General features: G+C 44.5%; 1 protein-coding gene across 2 annotated transcripts in view; it reads left to right on the top strand.

Moving 5' to 3' along the window:
- The window catches only part of CNTNAP2 (contactin associated protein 2), a 950652-nt gene that overhangs the window by 384263 nt on the left and 544564 nt on the right, over positions 1-21825 (top strand). For both annotated transcript variants that reach the window (XM_028751461.2, XM_077916554.1), the window contains exon 3: positions 16848-17041. In XM_028751461.2, the coding sequence (XP_028607294.2) occupies positions 16848-17041 (194 nt within the window). The remainder of the gene's footprint in view (positions 1-16847; positions 17042-21825) is intronic.

Raw genomic sequence — 21825 nt, forward strand, 5'->3', positions numbered from 1 at the left:
AATGTGGCCACCTTGGGAGGAGCTCCCATCATTTTGGGGATGAGCTGGCTGGCGCTACACGATCCGCTAGTGGGCTGGCATCAGAGGGTGGTCTCCTTTGGGTCAGCGCATTGCCTAGAACACTGCAAGCAGGGGAAGGTTCAGGGCGGAGACAGAGTCACCCTAGCCGGGATGGAAGTAATGGGCAGAGGGAAGGTGCCCCCGCAATACGCAGATCTGAGCAACGTATTCAGCGAAAGGGAAGCAGACAAACTGCCGCCGCATAGACCCTTTGACTGTCAAATCAACCTACTCCCTGGGGCCCAACTCCCAGTGGGCAAGCTGTACGCCATGTCCGACAGGGAGATGCAGGAGCTGAGGGAGTTCATTGACAAAAACCTGAAGCGAGGTTTCATCAGAGAGTCCCGAGCGGTGGGGGGCAGCCCAGTGTTTTTTGTGGACAAAAAAAACACAGATAAGCCGAGACTTGTGTGTGACTTCAGGGCCTTGAATGCAGTGTCGGAACCCCTGGCTTTCCCTATGCCCCGAATTGATGACATTTTGACCAGGGTAAGGAAGGGAAAGATTTTTACAAAGCTGGACCTGCGGGGGGCGTACAATCTGATACGCATAAGGAAGGGAGATGAATGGAAGACCACCATGTTCACCCCTTTGGGAGCCTTTGAATACCTCGTTATGCCCTTCGGTCTACAAGGAGGCTCCGCGTGCTTTCAAGCGTTTATTAACCACGTTCTGGGGCCTTTGCTCTACAAGAACTGTGTGGCCTTTTTAGACGACGTGTTGGTGTATTCGGAGGATGAGGAGCAGCATGTGAGGGACGTTCGAGAAGTGTTGGGCAGGCTGCAAGCCAACCAGCTGTGGGTGAAACTGGAGAAGTGCCAGTTTCATACCAAGGAGGTGGAATTCCTGGGGTACCGCTTGTCAGACAAGGGATTGGCCATGGATCCAGGCAAGGTCCAAGCGGTACTGGAATGGAAGACACCGAAGACCAAGAAGGATGTGCAAAGATTCTTGGGGTTTGGGAACTTTTATCGGAAGTTCATCAAGAACTTTGCCCACTTGACGGCGCCCATCACCGACTGCCTCAGCAGCAAGAAGAAATTTGTTTGGACGGCGGAGGCGGAGCGAGCATTTGAAGAACTGAAAAGGGCTTTCGCCTCGGAAGAACAACTTCTGCATGTGGATTTACGAAAACCCATGAGAGTGGAAACCGATGCGTCCGACCGGGCGGTAGGGGCGGTACTTCTTCAACCGGGGAGGAGTATGTCAGAGTGGAGACCGTGTGCCTTCTTCTCGCGGAAGCTGAATAAATCCGAGAGGAACTACACGGTGTATGACAGGGAACTACTTGCCATTCACGAAGCGTTCCGGAGGTGGAGACATTTATTAATTGGGGCACAACACAAGGTGCAAGTGTGCACCGACCACAAGAATTTAGAGTATTGGAGAACAGCTCGAGTGCTCAACCAACGACAAGTGAGATGGGCACAGGAATTCTCTAAATTCAACTTTGAAATTTGTTATGTGCCAGGTCCAGAAAACGTCAGGGCGGACGCTCTCTCCCGCAAACCAGAGTATTGGGAGGGGGAGGGGGCGATTGAAGAGAGACATGTCATCCCTGAGGACCGCTGGGTGTGTGGGGCGGCGCTGGTGGGGCAACGAGAACTGGTAGAGGAAACGGAAAATGATGAATATGCCCAGGATAAGCTCAGAGGACTCAGGGGGGAGGGCGAGAGCCCCGAAGGTTTTGAGGAAAGAAATGGGGCATTGTATTACAAAGGGGCACTGTATATACCCGAAGGTGAATTGAGGGGGAGAGTACTCAAGCAGTTGCACGATAGCCCCACGGCGGGACATTTTGGGCAACACAAGACCATGTGGTTGGTTACCAGGGAATTCTGGTGGCCCAAGGTGAGGGAAGATGTAAGGGAGTATGTAAGAGGGTGTGACCAATGTCAGCGAGCCAAAGGGGAAAGACGGGCGCCGGCAGGGTTATTAGAACCATTACCCACACCAGAACGGCCTTGGGAAGCGGTATCAATAGATTTTATGACGGATCTGCCGAAGTCCAAGGGGAAAACAGCCATCATGGTAGTAGTAGACCTGTTAACAAAGATGTGCCACTTTGTAGCATGCTCACATGCAGTCACAGCGGAAGAAACAGCGAAGTTGTTTGTAGAACACATCTTTAGGTTGCACGGGGCTCCCTTGAGGGTGATCTCAGACCGCGGCAAACAATTTACTTCCAGGTTCTGGAGGAAGCTCATGAGCTTGCTGCACGTGGAAGTCAATTTTTCAACGGCCCGGCACCCTGAAACCAACGGGCAGGCGGAAAGAGCAAATGGCATTCTTCAACAATATCTGAGGTGTTATGTCAATGACAGAGAGAACGATTGGGTCGAAAAGTTGGCGCTGGCAGAATTTGCCTACAATAATGCGGAGAATGTGTCCACAGGGATGAGCCCCTTTTTGGCTAATTACGGGTGTCACCCCAGGGCATTTCCAGGGGAGGGAGGGGAGAGATGGAGCGTTCCAGCGGCTGAACATTTTGTAGAAGAGATGGAAGCGATCCATCATCAGCTCCAGCTCAACTTAGAAAGGGCCAAGGCACAATATAAGAAGCAGGCAGACAAGAACAGAAGGGAAGGTGAAACCATAAGGGTGGGGAATCAAGTGTGGCTGTCAACCCAAGGGTTGCCGTTCAAAGGGGGTTGTAAGAAATTGAGGCCCAGAAGATTGGGACCCTTTGAGGTCATTCAGCAGGTCAACCCGGTGGCTTTCAAACTCCGGTTACCCAACCACATGAAATTGCACCCAGTGTTCCACAGGTCGTTACTGTCACCATACAGGGGGGGACGTGAAGGGGAGCACGTCAGGGGACCAGCCTTGGAAGAGAGGGAACGCAGCAACCATGTAGCGGAAATCCTCGATTCCAGGTGGAAGGGAAATCAGGTAGAGTATTTGGTGGCGTGGGAAGGGGAACCGGAGTCAGAAAACACCTGGGTGACTGCAGGGGAGGTCAATGACGAGGTTTTAACAGAAACGTTCCACCAAAGATTCCCTAGGAAACCACAGCCGGTAGAAAGGTTTAGGAGGGAGTACTTCGGCACCACCGACGAGGAACAGGAAATGGAAGGATTCACGGAGTCGGAGTTGGAAGAGGGAATAGACTCCGAAGACGAGGAGTATCGAGAGACGAGGGACAGTAGCAGGTGGAGGGAAGTGTTCGAAACTTCGGACGATGAGGAAGGTTCTTTCAGGGGTTTTACTTCCTCCCAGCCCGGAGGGGAGGAGACGGGAGGGGGTGAAGGGGGCCCTGGAGGGGAGGTGGATGTCAGGGAACTGCCATCGGAAGGACAGGAGGTGCAAAGGCTCCCTCAGGTTGAAAGAGACGGAGCAGCTGAAGAGGGAACCAGTAGGGGGCGAGCAGGAACTTCCAGGGAAAGTGAGTCGGAGGGGTGGCTCAGAGACGTTTCCAGCGAAAACAGTGGAGAGGTCTCAGGACCTCCTATAGGGACACCCACGCCTCGCCGGAAACTGTCACGCAGAGAGTCCAGAAGACGTGTTTCCGTGAAAGAGCTTTTATGTTGGAAACGTTTCCGAAAGCAACCACTTTCGGATTCTACTAGCGATTGACGCAGCCATGCCGGAGGGGCTCCGTCACAGGCAGAGGTTTGAAAACCTGATCAAACTCTGAGGGACTTGCATTTTACGCACAAGCAGCTCATCATCCCACCACATTAGGCAACTGATTTCTTTCCAGCAATCAAATGCCCAGTTCTGCCATCAAGCATCAGGACTGTAGGTATGTCATGTGGTCAGAAACAGGTTTGCGAGGTTCAAAATGCGCATTAGCATGTGACTCACCTCCATCCCATTTTGGTCATGGGTGCTCTGGGCACCATACACAGCAGCTGCACCAGGTGCCAGGGAGAGTGATTTTGCAATAGTGAAATCATCATTTGTCCATGAAGTGGCCATCTGTAGTGTTCTGTCACCACAAAGATCTAAACAATATTGTGATGCCATCACAACAGCACAAGGTTCCGGGGTGACCCCAAAGGGTGACCCCTGTTCCCGGGGTAACCCCAAAGGCAATAAACCACTGCCAGAGGTCTAGGGTGCCAACTCTAGGGGGCCCTGGCACCCACAAAATTCTCACTGTGGGTACCTGGGCTCCACCCCTTTCTGCTGCCATGCGCCACCCAATGCCACCACCAGCCACCGCTTTACCTCTGGCGCTCTGGTGGAGCTCGCACGCCCTGGCCCAGTCGCCACCCTGGCACCAGAACGCACATGCGCCTCACCGTCATGACATCACCTCATGATGTCGCAGGGCCTGGGGCATGTGCCCTGGGCACCCACAAGCTGGGGCCCAAGTCGGCACTGCTGCCAGAGATGGAAAGATAGTAAAAAGGTGTTCACGCTGAAGTGAGGCACAAATGTGTTTAAGCACCAAGGATCTGCACACCATAAAAAGGCATGAAGCTCATATTTATATGATTGATCGACAAAGACTCAAGGGAAAACAACCTATGCTGAATATACATTGGCTACTTGAGGTGTGATCAGCACATCTGTTAATAAAAACATTCATATAGCATAAACAATACCATGGCAACAGGTAAGTTTAAGCCAAGTTCTAATTTTAGCTTGGCCTACTGTCACATATCAGCTAGGTATGACCTTCTACGTCTAATTTACTATTGCCTTTGAGTTACTGTTTCGTTTTCTCTGCTGTCTGCTGGTCTTCCTCCTCATTGCCTTTTCATTCTTGCTGCTGTGTGCCAAGTGGTAACAAAGCGAGGGCTCCAGAGATGTATGCTGTGCTAGGAAAAGACAGAAAATGCAGTTTCTATTCCCAGGTGTGTGTGTGTGTGTGTGTGTGTGTGTGTGTGTGTGTGTGTGTAGCGTCCAAAGGCAGCTTATTCACTTTGCCCACCTCCCCAAATCAATAACACTGCAGTTACACAGTGGCATCCCCAATTCTAAAATTTGAAAACACCATGAATACTTCACCACAGGCCACATACAGAATGCACTTCCTGAGAGCTCATTGTTTGGAAGGGCTCCCCCCGTAGAACCTTCAACTGCCACAGCGCTGCTGCAGATCAGGTCCTCCCTAGGCACATCTGGATCCCCAGAAACATTTTCAAGGTGGGGGGGACATTTTTGTTCAACAGTCTATCTAAGGAAATGGGAACAGGACAAAAAAGGAAGAAAATTAAACTAGTCAATCTCCATTTATTATATTAGTGGTATTTATTTTTAAATAGGAAATATTGCCTCTCTTATTTCCTCACTGTTATTGTAGGGAGAAGAATCATTCAGGCCTATCTTCTTAACAATGGTGTGCAATTTGATAGAGCTAGCTTATTATTTCCAAGGTAGATTAACTTTAAAATTGAGAGGTCTCTGTGATTAACTGATTTTTAAAACCCTTGGTTTAATAATCCTTGTGTTGCTTCTGAGCAATCATTCACTGCCAAGTATTAACGAAAGAAGGGAATTTGGTGTAATGCATAAGATTATGATGATGACAACTTAAATGCTGATTGCTGTTCTGTATATCTCTGCTAGAACAGAAATACATGCTGGTGAACCCAAAAACCACAGCTGGGTGCCAAGGCTGTGGGGAGAGCTAGGCAAGACGTCCTAAGAGAACTGCTCTGCACCTTGTTCTCTGCATGTCATGTGAGCAGAATTATATCATTGCCTAAGTTTATTGCATGCTCAGCTGCAAAGTTGGGGGGAGGGTGTCACCACTTCACCCTCCCCTGATTAGGATTCCACCCAAGCCCTAAACTGCCAAAGTTGTGACCAATGCTATGGAGAAGGTCAAACCTGCAGTGCAGAGAAAATTCCTTAGCGGCTCCAAATATGGCCACCATTTAAAAGCCATAGCAAACCCAAAATCTGAAAAGGAAAAAGTTAAACAAACAAGCAAAATAATAAAGGCGGGTGATGCTCCTGGAAAACTGAGCTGGCGAGTTCAGCGCTGGCTGGAATATATGCCTGAGGAGCAGACCTGAGTGAAGACTGCATCCCTCAGCTCCATTTCCCAGGCCACACCCCCCAGGCCCCCACAGAGTGGCTGGATTTGAACATGAGCCTCCGCAGTGGCCAGAAGAAGCAGTAATGACCCCACGAAGATGGTGTGGCACTGTGGGGTGTGCCGGAAGCGCTGCAGTGGACAGCACAACGGCTGCTCACCCTGAAATTAGATAAGAGGCCATTTTCAGAGCACACTGCTCAAGTGGATCAGGCACAAAGTCCATCTTTCTGGTCCTTCAGTTTTCCTTGGGAAGCTACTTTTTAACATCCTGAAGATTATAAGCTATTGTCTTTGGACAAAAGAAAGCAACGGCCCATAGAGACTGTATGAAGTGAGGTGGATTATTAATGATGTGCCAAAAGTTTGATCTTGCTTGGCCACTGTCTCCCCCATCCCTTGTGAGTCAACTTTGACAGGAGGGTGGGGCTGCCTCACCTAGTGTAATGATGCCAAGTGATTGACGGGTGAGTTGTCCTGCCCACCTGTCAAAATTGGCCCATCAGGGTAGGAGGAGATTGTGACAGGTCAAAAATCCCCCCGCCCCCGGTTCCCCACTTGACGCTATGGGGCGATGATGCAGCATCATTCTGGCATATGGGTAGATACTGTAGACTTTGACTTCTACAAAACTTTTTGTAGTCCCAGTTACAGATAGGTAGCCATGTTGGTCTGCCATAGTCAAAACAAAAAAAATTCCTTCCAGTAGCACCTTAAAGACCAACTAAGTTAGTTCTTGGTATGAGCTTTCGTGTGCATGCACACTTCTTCAGGTATCTGAAGAAGTGTGCATGCACACGAAAGCTCATACCAAGAACTAACTTAGTTGGTCTTTAAGGTGCTACTGGAAGGAATTTTTTTTGTTTTTGTAGTCCATCATTGAAGGTTCCAGAATAAAGAGGATGATAACATGTGAAAGAACAGGACGAAGCAGGGTCTCTGCTGCATAGTGTGACCTGGGAGGCAGTTAAACTGCGTAGGTATGAATCTATCCATCAAGAAGGAGAGCTAAGAGAAACTAGTTTCCTTCTTCCCTGGCCTCTGCTAAGACAACCAGAAGATAATTTGCCTAATATAAGCTGACCTAATGCTTCCATCAGTCTCTGCAGTCGCTGTCGGCTGCCAAAGTCCAGCCTTTCCTGTGGCCGTCTCACCTCAGCCCTCCATCTAAAAAGCCCAGATGGTTTCCTGCCTGCCAGCAAGTTTTTGATAGAGACGTTGCATGAGGCCTTTTTAAACCCCTTTCAGAACACAGCTGAAATTCCCTTCTGATACAGTTGTGAATGAGGGTTGTGGTTTGTTGTCTGTGGGGTTTTTGTTGTTGCATGTTTTCATTTGTAACTGGGAAGCAGAGCAGATGGTTCAGGCATAGCTCACTGTGATGTGTCAGTTAAAATAACTGAAGCTACTAAATGCTTGTTTGCTGGTGGGAACTCTTTCCAGGGAGACCTTGCCCAGCTCCTCCAACGGCAGCTGATTGGCTCTGAGAGCCTGTTTATCTCGCATTGCTATCAGCTCTTGCCATCCTCTGCTTTTGTTCATTAGGGCAGACAGATCATTGATTTGGCGCTGAGCTCCATTAAGAAGGCTGGCAGGGCAATGAGCACTGAGAAATGTGTCCCCTACCATGGGGATTTATTCTAATTGAGCTCGCTGTTAGGCAGATTTAATGGGAATGCTGCCGTTTCTGATGATAATACTGTGTTTGAGTTTCATATCATATATATATATATATATATATATATATATATATATATATATATATATAAAATGCATACAGTTCCAGGGCAAGATAGAATATTTAATACAATAGCAATTCATAATAATTCATCTTTAAACATGTAGCTTACATATTGAAAAATCATAAAATGCCGTCATTACATTTTGTGATTTCTCATTTTTAAAGTTCAGCAAAGATTTGAACTTAAGCAGTGAAAAATCATACAAGAAGATGGGACTGACTGGATTTAATAGATTTGGGGATGCTAAAACTGAGAACAAAAGACACACACTAGCAGCAGGGAAATGCAAATAGTGAGACTGAGCTGAAAAGCAGAGGAGATTTTTGTCAAAACTTGTCAGTTATGAAAACCTCACACCTTTACAGTGATTTGTCATGGGAAGGAGGCTAAAAATAGGAATAAAACTGTTTGCCCATTCAGACTCAGAACAGGAAGCAGTGAATTAGTTTTATGACATTGTTTACATAGACAGATCTTATTAGCTATTTCATCTGGCATTATGACATCATAGTATCGTAGAATTGTAGAGTTGGGTGGGACCAACAAGGGTCATCTAGTCCAACCCCCTCCGATGCACCATGGGGCTCAAACCCACAACCCTGAGATTAAGAGTCTCATGCTCTACCGACTGAGTTCTCCTATAGCATTCCACAAGCAATTCACTTTTCTTCTGTGCAGCATGCATGGAAAAACACATATACGCTGTTTCCTCACAACTTGCTCAGGTGGTGGAGTAGGCTGGGCTGGGGAGGAGGGACCATGGGCCAGACGGGGACCCACCAGATGCATGTGCCCCCCCCCCCATATTACATGTACGGCCCAATTTTAATTGCTGATTATCTCAAATTTGAATGTTCCCTCATGGAAAATAAAATCCCTGCACAAAGAAATGTAGCATTTCAGAGAATGTGCCTGCAGCTTTCCTCCAACATTCTGGTTATATAATGGACAAGAACGTTCATTCATAGTTTAATGAAGTATACATTGGTCTGCGACAGTGTGCTTAAATGAAGGATGTAATATTAAACAAGCAAACAACGATGATGTGGGTTCCTGTGAGAATTCCACAAAGAAAACTCTCTGACTAATCCAACTTTCTTCCAACTTATGCTAAGAGTGTGTACCTGATTAAAGAAGAACTGCCCTTAATCCTCAGATCAATAGACGCTACACATTTCACAGACTAAATGAATAAAGTAATCAACTTGCCCAAATTACACCACGTGATAGATCAAGCAGTACGAGGAAACTTCCCATCGATCTCCTCATGTGTCTAGCAAAGATACGGTAAATGGCCTCCTTTTGGGCTGGTCACTGCTGCCTTCACATAAGCAGACTGAGCAACCCCCAATATTGCTTTCCTTCATTTTGCTTCCTTTTCTTACTGCAAGAGTTTACTCTGAGTTTTCTGTGAACTGACACTTTGGAGAAGGATAATATCTTGGGATACCTATGAAAAGTATGGATTAAAGGTGTATTTAATATATTTGCTAGGCCAGGCTTCCTCAACCTCGGCCCTCCATATGTTTTTGGCCTACAACTCCCATGATCCCTAGCTAGGAGGACCAGTGGTCAGGGATGCTGGGAATTGTAGTCTCAAAACATCTGGAGGGCCGAGGTTGAGGAAACCTGTGCTAGGCTACCCTCCCCCCCCCATGCTGTGCTTGACATTAACACACACACACCCCGCAAACACCTGAGGAAGCGTATGCTGAGAGAAAGCAACCGGCCAAATGTCACTTAGGGTTGAGCTGAGAGTTGAGCAGACATAGCCTTAGTTTAGATCCTGCAGAACATCCACTGCAGCACACCGGCTTCTTAAGGGAGCAGAAACCCGTGAAATCCACGCATGGCTTTGACTTTGACTTGGTTAACTGTCTTGGACAATTTTGTTGCTGAAGATGTAGGAAATACGTAGGAGACCCTCCTTTGGATTGTTGCCTCACATTAGTTCATATCTCCAGGCCGTCAAGTGCTGCTCCAGAGAAGTGGACACGGAGCAATGGATCCAAACTACAAGAAAGAAGATTCCACCTAAACATTAGGAAGAACTTCCTGACAGTAAGAGCTGTTCAACAGTGGAATTTGCTGCCAAGGAGTGTGGTGGAGTCTCCTTCTTTGGAGGTCTTTAAGCAGAGGCTTGACAACCATATGTCAGGAGTGCTCTGATGGTGTTTCCTGCTTGGCAGGGGGTTGGACTCGATGGCCCTTGTGGTCTCTTCCAACTCTATGATTCTATGATTCTATGATTCTAAGTGCCAGGAGGATGTGCTCAGGGTTGCCAGCTGTGTGTGTGAGACAATCGTCTGGCTGAGAATATTGAACTTGTGTTGGTGTATGCTCTCTATTTTTATTTAACGTGTAACATTTCACAAAACCCAGAGTTATAGAAGGGTGGTAACCCATTTGATCCACACAAGCCTGTGGCCTGGAGAAAGTGATCTGCCCAAAGTTACCTCAGTTGAAAAGCAAGTTGAACTCAGACCTCCCCAGTCTTGAGCTCTACCTACACTGGTGCTCTCCAAACTACTAGGACCACAGATTGCTTAATCACCATAATTCCACTTTCCTTCATGTCTGCTCCCCATTTGTGATAGTTTTGCCCAGCCTAGGCCAACCTGGGAAAACCATAGATTTAACTATACAGGCCTTTGTAAGCAAGGTGATGTCTCTGCTTTTTAAGATGCTGTCTAGGCTTGTCATTGCTTTTCTCCCAAGGAGTAGGCGTCTTTTAATTTCATGACTGCTGTCACCATCTGCAGTGATCATGGAGCCCAAGAAAGTAAAATCTCTCACTGCCTCCATTTCTTCCCCTTCTATTTGCCAGGAGGTGATGGGACCAGTGGCCATGATCTTAGTTTTTTTGATGTTGAGCTTCAGACCATATTTTGCACTCTCCTTTTTCACCCTCATTAAAAGGTTCTTTAATTCCTCCTCACTTTCTGCCACCAAGGTTGTGTCATCTGCATATCTGAGGTTGCTGATATTTCTTCCGGCAATCTTTCTTCCAGGATTCATCCAGCCCAGCCTTTCGCATGATGAATTCTGCATATAAGTTAAATAAGCAGGGAGACAATATACAGCATTGTCATATTCCTTTCCCAATTTTGAACCAACCAGTTTTTCCATATATTCTAATTGTACCTTCTTGTCCCACATAGAGATTTCTCAGGAGACAGATGAGGCGATCAGGCACTCCCATTTCTTTAAGAACTTGCCATAGTTTGCTGTGGTTGACACAGTCAAAGGCTTTTGCATAGTCAATGAAACAGATGTTTTTCTGGAACTCTCTAGCTTTCTCCATAATCCAGTGACAAAGGTCCGTATAGTTAGCTATGGTTTTCCCAGTAGTGATGTATGGAAGTGAGAGCTGGACCATAAAGAAGGCTGATCGCCAAAGAATGAATGCTTTTGAATTATGGTGCTGGAGGAGACTCTTGAGGGTCCCTGGACTGCAAGAAGATCAAACCTCTCCATTCTTAAGGAAATCAGCCCTGAGTGCTCACTGGAAGGACACTGAAGCTGAGGCTCCAATACTTTGGCCACCTCATGAGAAGAGAAGACTCCCTGGAAAAGACTCTGATGTTGTGCCCTGATGTTGAGGGCTTAAAGAGAAGGGGATGACAGAGGATGAGATAGTTGGACAGTGTTCTCGAAGCTACCAACATGAGTTTGACCAAACTGCGGGAGGCAGTGGAAGACAGGAGTGCCTGGTGTGCTCTGGTCCATGGGGTCACGAAGAGTCGGACACGACTAAACAACAAATGCCAACCTGATGCCTTCCAGAGGTTTTGGTCTTCAACTTCCACCAGCCCCAGCTGTCACCACCCCACCAGCCTGGTGCTGATGGAAACTGTAGTACTCAGCTAGAGTGTCCTAGGCTGCTGAAGGTTGAAAAGCAAAACCGCCCATGGGCAGGGTTTGTCACTTCTTTAACTCAAGCACAGCAGAGCGCCTAACTTTTGAGGTGCTTTATAAACAAGTGGCAGTTGAAGTAGCAGCAGTAGGATACTCTCCAAGTGTCCTGAGTTTCCAGGAACAGCCCTGGAATTACAGAAGCCGTCCTGGATTCTGTTTTGATCCCAGAATGTCCTATTTTTCCTTTTTCCTCCCCTCCATATCTCGGAGAACAATTAAAAGTGGTGTGTGTGTGTGTGTGTGTGTGTGTGTGTATGTGTGTAGGTTCAAAAACAGAGTCCTGCTTATATGGAAAATAATTTTTCTGCACCAAATGAAGGAAATAGTGAAGCTGTCACAAGAAGCCCTTCCCATAATTTTGAAGGAAAATGTCACTAATCCATTTTAAATTCTGTAATCTCAGTGCTTCAGCAGCCAGCCATTTTTTTAAGGAAATATGTGGAGTGTTTATTCATTTATTGTAAATGGAGCCTTACACTATCTACTGAGAAGTAAGTCCCACTGTATTCAATGGAGCTTACTCCTAGGTAACTGTGCAGCCTTACACTGCTATTCTATGCATTTTTACTCAGAACTAAGTCCCACTGAGTTCAATAGGATTTACTCTCTGAAATGTTCCTTATCCTCACAGTTATTTATATATACATTTTATATATACATTATATAAATGTATAACCCACCCCCTTTCCCCTGACATGGACTCAAGGCAGGGTACAGCTAAAATTTTATTTCATTCCATTTATCTGTTGAAGGTGTTGTACACGATCCCTTCCAGCACACATTTTTTTCTTTACCACAATCCTGTGAGGTAGGTAAGGCTGAGAGGTTGCACTTGGCTCAAGATGACCGATGTTGATGTGCAGATGCTGCCTATATGTGCGGTGAGGTCAAACACAGGAGAAGCTTTCTGGTGTAGCATAGAATGTCCCTCTTTTCATCGGAGCAATGTTGGAGGGTATGCTGTAGCAGTTGGGTGAATCTCCTGACTTTGCCTTTTCTTTTTGTAACTTCAAAGGTAAATTGTTTTTAAGCAGTATGTATTTGATTCGCTCTCTTTAATCATTTGTAAAAAATGCTAGCATATTTGTCTGTACACACAGCAGGGATTGGTTCATGTTAGTGACAGACTGTTTGGCTCTTTATATTCTGCACTGCTAAGACCTCCTCTGTGACAGGTTTTGCTCTGGAAAAAGAGGCTAGAGGCATCTATAGACTGTGATACCCAAAGGTTAAACTGAAGAAGCAGACCTTCTGTCATCAATTTAGTGAGTGATTGCTGCTGGTGAGGTTTCCTAGGGAGCAAAACAGCTTTCTCCATGAGTCAGCAGAGCCTGCTTGAATCTCAGACAGATCTGCCTAGTAGAAAGGTCTTTTGCCACCAAGAAATATGATTCTAGTGTTCTAGTAGTTTGGTTTAATCGTTAGTTTGCTTTTTTAAGCATTCAGAATATGCCGGACAAAAGTGATGTTACATCCTAGACTATCTCGTAGTGCTCATGCTTCGTGTGGCATCATGAATTTCAAGTACAGCCTATCAGGAAGGGAATGCAAATCCTTTTAACTAAGGCTCAAATTTTCCCAAGCAGCTTCACAAGGGAGTAAGTCTCACCAAACTCAGTGGGATTTACCGGTACTTCTGAGGAAGGATGTTTGAATCTGTACATAATGCATGTTAAAATGGTATTGCTATTCCTGTTTGGGATACAAATTCTATACATTCTGTTAGGAATGTGTGTGTCCCGTTCTCTTTATACCTTGCTACCCATAATACAAGCATTCTTAGGTAGCAATCCTATGAATGCTTGAGAGAGAGAGAGACCCCACTGAACTCAGTGGCATTTATTTAGGAATAAATATTGGACTGCTCAACTCTAACATGGGTCAGTCCACAGTTTACTGTGCTGCAGTGAGTCTTGGGTTCACAAACTGCCCCAACCCCTCTGCTTCTTTTGGCATGGCCAAAAGAAAGAGGTTGAAATTTTTTGCTTCTTTTTTTTATAAACTGTACTGTCATTTTGTCCTTATGCAATGAACCAATTTAGTTTATTTATGATGTGTGTGAAATAATCCAGCTTCAAATAATGGGCTTGTTTGTTATGTTCAGCATTTGAATGCAAGACTAAATTATTGTTAACTGGAAAGGGGAGGACAAAGTTGTGCCAAAGGAGAAGGGAGAGGGCCATAGCTGTCAACCTTCCCTTTTTTGCGGGAAATTCCCTTATTCCAGCGCCACTTCCCACTGCTTCCCGCTGCTATCCCAGATTGTTAGATATCCCGTAGACTGTCCCCGGGATAGGTGAGGCTGCTGATCCCTTATTTCAAATCTGAAAGTTGACAGCTATGGAGAGGGCTGATGTGTGAGTCTCACTGCGGTTTGTAGATGTCATGATAATCAACAGTTTAGCAGGATGCGTGAATTGGCTCTACGGCTTGCGTGCCCAGGCGCAGCCCCCCCCCCCTTCTGGGAGCCAGACCTCAGGATCAAGGAATAGGCATGACAACATATTTGATATTAAAATGGCCACAACTTTATTAAATTTCAGATGTAGGAAACCTTGGCTCAAGCATTGGGTGTGTATCCCTCTCAGCCCCCAACTGGGGGGTCTGAGGCAAGACAGGGTCAATTCAGGAATGTGGGACACTGCAAAACATGTTTACACAGCTGACTGCCTCCTGCATTGCTGAGGGGAGCTCTATGGCCCGCCGCTGTGTGTTTGTGGTCAGCAACTCGCTTCAAGACCCCTCTAACAGGGAACCCTGATATCGCCGCCACAAAAGGGGTGAGTCACCACACCACCCCTTCTAAAGGATTCCACCCAAGGCCTAAAACCCCCAAAGTTGTGACAATTGCTATGGGGAAGGCAAAACCTGCAGAGCAGGGGAAATTCCTTCCCGACTTTGAATAAAACAGCAACCATCTTCTGACCGTAGCAACACCCATGGACCTGAAGGAGAAAGGTTAGCCTGTAAAGAAGGATAAAGTTAGAGGGAAAGCTGGGTGGGTGATGCTCTGGGGTTCAGCTGTGCTGCCACCATCAGCTCCGGCCCCCTTTCCTACTTTTGGAGTGGACCAGAGTGAAGCCTGCTCCAATGCAGTCCCCTCCTCTTGCCCCACCCCCCAAGCTGCTGCGGATAGGTCAAATTTGAATTTTGGGTTTGGTGGCAACCCCAGTAAGTTTATTGGCATGCTTTTGATGCTTTATTATTATAGCATTGTGTTTTTATATTGTATGCCACCCTTTTTTATTTCCTGTGAAAGTGCAGTTTACAAAGATTCAAATAAATAAATGTGGGAATAAAATGTCCACAGCAACTTCAAGAGACAGATCCCCAAAAATTGCTTTAAAGAGGGAGATGGTTCAAGAGAGTTTAATGTATGATGATAACAACTGCTAACTCCATTGCATTGGAAATCAGTTCATTGCCCCACCAACAGCTATAAAACATTTGTCAAGCAAAGCTCAATGTACTTCATGATACCCCTATATGCTCAGCCAACCAAAATGAAAGTCATCCATTCTCCCCTTTATGTTTCACTGATGAAAATCTTTCAAGCTTATACATTTCAATGAATGCTACGGTGCTGCAGAGAGTTTAGACGTAGGTGCTCTTTCCCCTCTCACTTAATTTGAAATGGTCCTTTAATGTGGGAACTTAGGAAGGACACAGAGAATAAATCACCTGTCACTGAATTGCACTAGTCAAGCCTGACGTGAGATGTTGTGGCAAATTTGTTGAAGCTTTGAAGTTATTACACTTTGACAGTTATTATGAAGGTATAAGGATATAATACTCGACTGATATATATTCACCATAACAGAGCTACTGCTGAGCTTTGCCCAAAGTGAATAATTTTGAGGTTCCTTCTAACCTGGGTGAAAGAAATTTCTGAGACACTTCAAGGGAAGCAAAATGGGTTGGATAACCAGCAAACCTTCAGAAAGAGGCTGCACACGTTCCTACTGGAAACTCACAGAAAAGAGCAGTGCAGCTTGTTGCTGAAGCTGTGTTGTGGTTCTGTCGTCTGCCTCTCAGTGAAGAAATTTTCCACAGAGTGGACAAAGTAGAGCATAAAAAAATGTCTCAGAGGGAGCTTTATAAACCCCTACACCCTATTATCTTCCCAAAGGGTCTGTTTACACTGCTAGCAAGTGGCCATCTAAAGAAAAGCTAGTGTGAATTAGTACTTTTGGAAACAATGCTGCAGGAAACATCTTACACCATCATCGTGAGAATGGCTGCTGGAGCCATGTTGTGTAAGGCACCCAGTCATGTGGAGTCTGTGTGGAGTGTGAATAATTTCAAAATTTGTGAAAGTGACTTGGGTGGACCAAAACAGTCACTCTCAATTTGTCACAATTCAGCAGCTGGTAAATTGTGGGGGTGGGGGTGGGGTGGGTTTGGCCATTCCTGTGCCCAAAATTCAAATGTTGTCGGGAGGGGAAGAAGTTTTCTGTACAGTGGAGCAGAGCTTCTTGCACACCCCCCTTGCATTATTCTTTTAAAAGCATCTGTCTCTGCCAAAAGCTTCAGTGGCATAGTAGGCAGCGAGAACTTCCCTCCTTGCCATGGCAGTTTTGAAACTTTTTTTTAAAAAAAACCACACACACTTTCTGCTCTTCCCCTCAAAATGGGAAAATCAATTTACACACACTCCTCTTCCATCTCTAGCAGGTGTATAATCAGAATTAAAGTGTGGTAGTTAAGTTTTACTCAGAATAGATGCATTGAAACCAACTTAATTCAATCATGTTCAGTGGTTTCAATGGGTGGTGTTCCACTACGTTTTATTCAGAGTAGACTTATTGTATAATAGAAGGATAGAATTGTAGAGTTGGAAGGAACCCCAGGGGTCATCTAGTCCAACCGCCTGCAATGCAGGAATTTCAGCTAAAGCATCCATGACAGGTGGCTATCTAACCTCTGCTTAGAAACCTCCAAGGAAGGAGAGTCTACCACCTCCGGAGGGAGACTGTTCCACTGAAATTAGGGAACATGGCAAAATGTTACTAATGTCTACTCTGAGTAAATCTAAGTGGCATGCCACCCACAATCTTTCAGCTGGGGTAATTTCCAAGAAAGCTCCGTTAGGTATTAAACAGTGTAAATACCTGTCTTTCCATCTAACTTCTCAGGGGCTGGAGGCTGGTGTCCGTCAGACAGTGATCATTACCAGTGGCTGCAAGTGGATTTTGGCAACAGGAAGCAGATCAGCTCCATTGCTACTCAAGGCAGATACAGCAGCTCTGACTGGGTGACGCAGTACCGGATGCTTTATAGTGATACCGGGAGAAACTGGAAGCCATATCACCAAGACGGAAATGTCTGGGTAAGTGATTTGCCCAATGGCACGACGTTGCTCTCTGTTTATGTTCTTGAAATATACCTTATTTCACTGGGAATCTAGTGGGCTGTGTTGAGGGTTGACTCTGAAATCAGGTACGTTTCCTTCCACACAACATAGCAGACTGTCTTCCTGCCCTGTGGATGGAGTTACATTTGTTTTCTGAACACGCTGTGATGGGATTTGTGTCTGATAGTATTTTGTCTCTTATGGGGTAAAGGGTCATGTTTTCAGGGATGAGTGGATATAAATATGAAATTCATGAAAATGTAGAAAAATATTTTAATCTAGAAAGAAGTGCAACAAATGGGAAGCGTGGCAGAGGTTTATAACATGGTGGGGAGAAAGTGGAGAGAGAATTTTCCTTTCTTTCATATGGCTAGAACTCCAGTTCATCCAATGAAAACAATCTGCAGGAAATTTTCAAAGGGACAGAGCACTTTAGAGAGACAATAGTGATTAGGGTTTTTATTTTAGAAAAAAAGACCAATTGAGAGACTCCTTTATAAAATTATGCATGGTGTGGGGAAAGTAGAGAGAGAGAGAAGTGTCTCCTCTCCCGTTATACTGGAACACAGAGACATCCAATGTAAGTGGTGGCAGGAGAGGCAGGGCAGGCAAAAGAAAGCCATTTACAGAATTTACTACCGCAGGATGTGGTGAGGGCCACTAAACCAGATGGCTTCAAAATGGGATTTGGCAAATTCATGGAGGGAAAAGGCGTCAGTGGCCAACTCTGTCCAGCCTCCAGTTTTTAGAGTCAATACTGGTTGCTGGGGAAGAACAGAGGGAGAGAGCTATCTTCACGCTGTACCTCTGGGCTTCCCAAAAGCATGTGATTGATGGACTACTGCAGAAAATAGTGTTGAACAAGGTGGACTTTGGGGTTAGGGTTAGGGTCTGATCCAGCAGGGTTATTTTTATGTTCAGAATTTGGTACTACATGAAAACTCCAGCAGTTTGAGAAGCTCATCTCACTTTGAATGAAAAGGAAGCTTCTACACCTTATATAACCCTGGGGATAAGCTTAAAAGCATGTGACTAATTTTTGGTAGGATCCATGATGCCAACGCTGGGGTCACTTTCCCAGTGGTTAGAGGCGCCTTGCACAACTCCTGGATTCTTCCCATGACAAGCAGCAGCAGAAGAAATTAAACAAATTGAGCTAATATTCACAAATGTGCTTATTTCACATAATTTATAGAAACTGTGACATTCAGCATTTCTTGGTGCAGCATTTTAGAATTACTGTTTTTAAAGTATAGAGTATATATTTAGCCTCACATAGTACCTTGCTGGGTTTGCTGCACTCTCTTCACAAACCTAAAGTACAGTGATTCCTTGGTAATGGCGTACATATCTTGACTTAAATGAGAAAGTAGAGGAACAAGAAACTCAAAGTGCAGAGTTCAGCAATATTCGTGCAAAAGCAGTTTAATATCAAATGAAACAGCCAGGGGACAAAATCTGGGAAATGAAGGAATGAATAATAACGAATGAGGAGCAGTTTGGGAGCATGCAGTGGGAGGGAGCATGGATATTCTGAGCAAGTAATTTTTAAAAAAGATATCAAGGAGAACAAACTGTGACAATCTCCATAAAATGTTGAAATGACCCTTTTCTGTATGCATTAGGGAAAGAAGTTCTATAATTACCTGCTAGGTAAGAAAGAAATCGAACATCACACAGTGAGATGGAGTACTTTCAAGGTGAATTTAGAGAAAGCTTTCTGTTTCTGCAAAGGAAGCTTTCTGCTTTTACCCTCTTGTGCTTTGGGATATGTTCCGTTTTCTTTGATTGCTAATAACATTAGTGAGGCTCTTCTCTTGTATGGAATTGGTTTCTTCTTGCAACTTCATGTACAGTATGCTGAAATTCAGATTTTTCATCAGCAAACTTTGGACATTTTGGGAAAGGATATGAAGTCCACCTATAGTATCGTACATGCCTGTACTCAAACGTAAGGATGTACATAGGACTGGTGTAAATACATACATACACTTTCCATTTATGCTGACTTATCAGGAACTGTCCTTATTTTGTAGTGCTTGTCTTTGCGTAAGTTATTTTCTCTTTCATGTGTCCCCTGTCCCCGTGCTGGTATAGGAAAATAGATATATGAAGAAAACATGTTGTCTTTCAAGGAAGCAAGTCTCCCGCCTTTTTATATAATAATTATCCCTTGCTAAATATTTAATGAATGAAGTGTGAAAGCACATGCACAAGTTCCATTATCAATAAACAGTGGCTGCAGACCCTGGCCTAAGTTAAACCTGCTCATCTGGGTGGAAGACTGGGTTGGTATTTCTCACACTGCCACTGCATCTTACAAAAATGACCATGTTGACAGGACATGCAAAGTTGAAGCATTCATAGTCTTACATAATTTAAAACCATCCATGATATTGTCGTGATTGATAAATGAAATGTTTATTAGCCAACACAATAAAAAATGGACAAATTGCATGAACATACGCAAAATGCTTCAAACAGATGCACACAATTCTGAAAAGTGAAATTAAATCATTTTTAATTTGGCAGATAATGAAAGGGATTTGCTAAAAGAACAAAATACTTGCACATCAGAAGAGTTTAGTGCTCTAATTTTGGTATTTGCTTCAAAAGTAACATATTAACATAGTCAACAAAGCTGAACAAATTACTGAAAAGGTACTTACTCAAACCTTTCCATTGCTTTGATTATAATAACTCTTGGCACAATTTAACTTCTCTTTCTTTGCCTTCATTATCCTCAGCTTTATTTGTCCTCCCTGATATTTAACCTGATTGACTATCATGTTCCACGTGGTTTTGTTTAGGAATGTTAGTGACATAACAAGGAGAAAGATTCTTGGGTACAACAGGGGTACTTAACAAAACAAATATGGTTTTAAAATACCAGAAATAGGAGAGAAATAATGCAGTTTCCTGTCTCAGTTGCAGACTCACTGAGGTGGCCAGTTTGCACATTCAGAGCAGCACTTGGTACAATCCCAAACTGTACCACCTCCAGTGGTAACACTTCTGGCAGATTGGAAGTCCTTCATTTTAAGGGAGATGTTTAGATGGGGACACACTCCAGCCAGTTCCTCCCCTTATGAAGGTTCACAGGTGGTATGTTTTTATTCTATTTAGACCATTTCTATACTGCCTAATATGTAAAGAATATTTCTAAGCAAAACAGGCAACTTAAACAACAGCAAATGTTTCCAAAAATAGCCTGTTACATGTACAAATGGTACATTAATACAAAATTACCAATAAATACAGACCAATATCAGTTCCTTTCCCTTCTGACTCACCTTTGTTCTCAGGTTCCTGGCTCCTACAAAGGACTGCACCCATCCACCCTGGCTCTTAGCAGGGCCTAAACAAACACAGCTGACCCACAAAATCTCACAAAGGAGGATTCCTGGAAACAACTGTTGTCGCTCAGTCTAGTCTCTCTCTCTCTCTCAGCTTCCTTTTATATGGGCAGCCACCAAGGTGCATGGAGCTTCCTCAGGCTGCCCACGACAGGGCCCTTTTCAGCCCTCACCTTCACTCTCCTCACCCAGGTCCAGGTGGAGCAGGTTTGTTGAGTTTCCCAGTGGGTCCAATGAAGGGCAAGTAGCTCACCCCTCCACTCAGCCATGGGGTATTATATGCTCACCCAAAGTAGATGCCAAATCTGTTGTGGTGAGGCAGAAGATACCAGCTAAAAATCAATCCAGGCAACATGTGCATGCCTGTCCAATGGGAAAGGCTATGGTTGTTATGGAAATGCTTTATGAGTAATTTGTGAATAATTTGTAATTGGGCAACATGGACTGAGAGACCCCAGCAATGCTAACACTACATTATGTTTTTAGATATGTGAAAATAAGTGTTAATAAACTTCACAAAAATAGTTTGTATGCTTCTCCAGCACATTTTCTTCTCTTTTCGGCCCCTAGAATGAGAAACTTAAATGCCAAATCTTCTCCCAGATTGCAGTGTATACAGATAGTAGAGTGATTAGATTTACACATGACTTTCATTATAGCAAAAGGTCAATGTATGATCGGAATTCTCTAAACTGCCATGCTTCATCTTTTAATGTCAGGAGATATTGATGTAATGAGGAAGCCAGCTGAAGAATAATACCATCAAAAATAAGTATTTTTGATCTTTTAAAGGACTGCCAAGAATGAAAGAACTTAATAGGTGGAGATTTGATAGCTGATTAATTTGGTGCCTCTACTAACCCTTCCCCCCTACTGTTAATTTAGGAAATTAAACAGGAATAACCAAACTTTCTAACCCCTGTTGTGTGCTGCTTGGAGGCCACTTTAAGGAATAAAATGGTGGAACTAAAAATAAAAATACTCTAAACATACTGTGTGTCTGCTTACAGATGATAAAAACAGAAAGAATGCAATCAGAGTTTTTAGTTGCAATTAGATTTTGAACCAAACCTTCTCAATTAAACCTCTGTTAGCTGTGTAATTCATATCATTATGATAATTTATATTAATACATCTGAATAGCCTGAAAATTTATGGCAGTTTCTTTATACTAAACAGTTGGTGTGTACTGTCTACTTCTGGGTATGATTTTCTTTGGTGTTTCCCGTCTGCCAGTCACATCCATTTACTTTCCTGTATTTTAGCACTATATACCAACCTTCAAACCATTTGTGCCAATGCAAAGGAGATGGGTTAGACCCAGTAAAGTTGTGCTTGGCTTCCATTGAAATCAGTGGGATGGTTAGACACTGCTAACCTTTCACATTAATTTTAATCCTATAC

The sequence above is a fragment of the Podarcis muralis genome, chromosome 12, assembly GCF_964188315.1.
Source record: "Podarcis muralis chromosome 12, rPodMur119.hap1.1, whole genome shotgun sequence".
Taxonomy (NCBI): Eukaryota; Metazoa; Chordata; class Lepidosauria; order Squamata; family Lacertidae; genus Podarcis; species Podarcis muralis.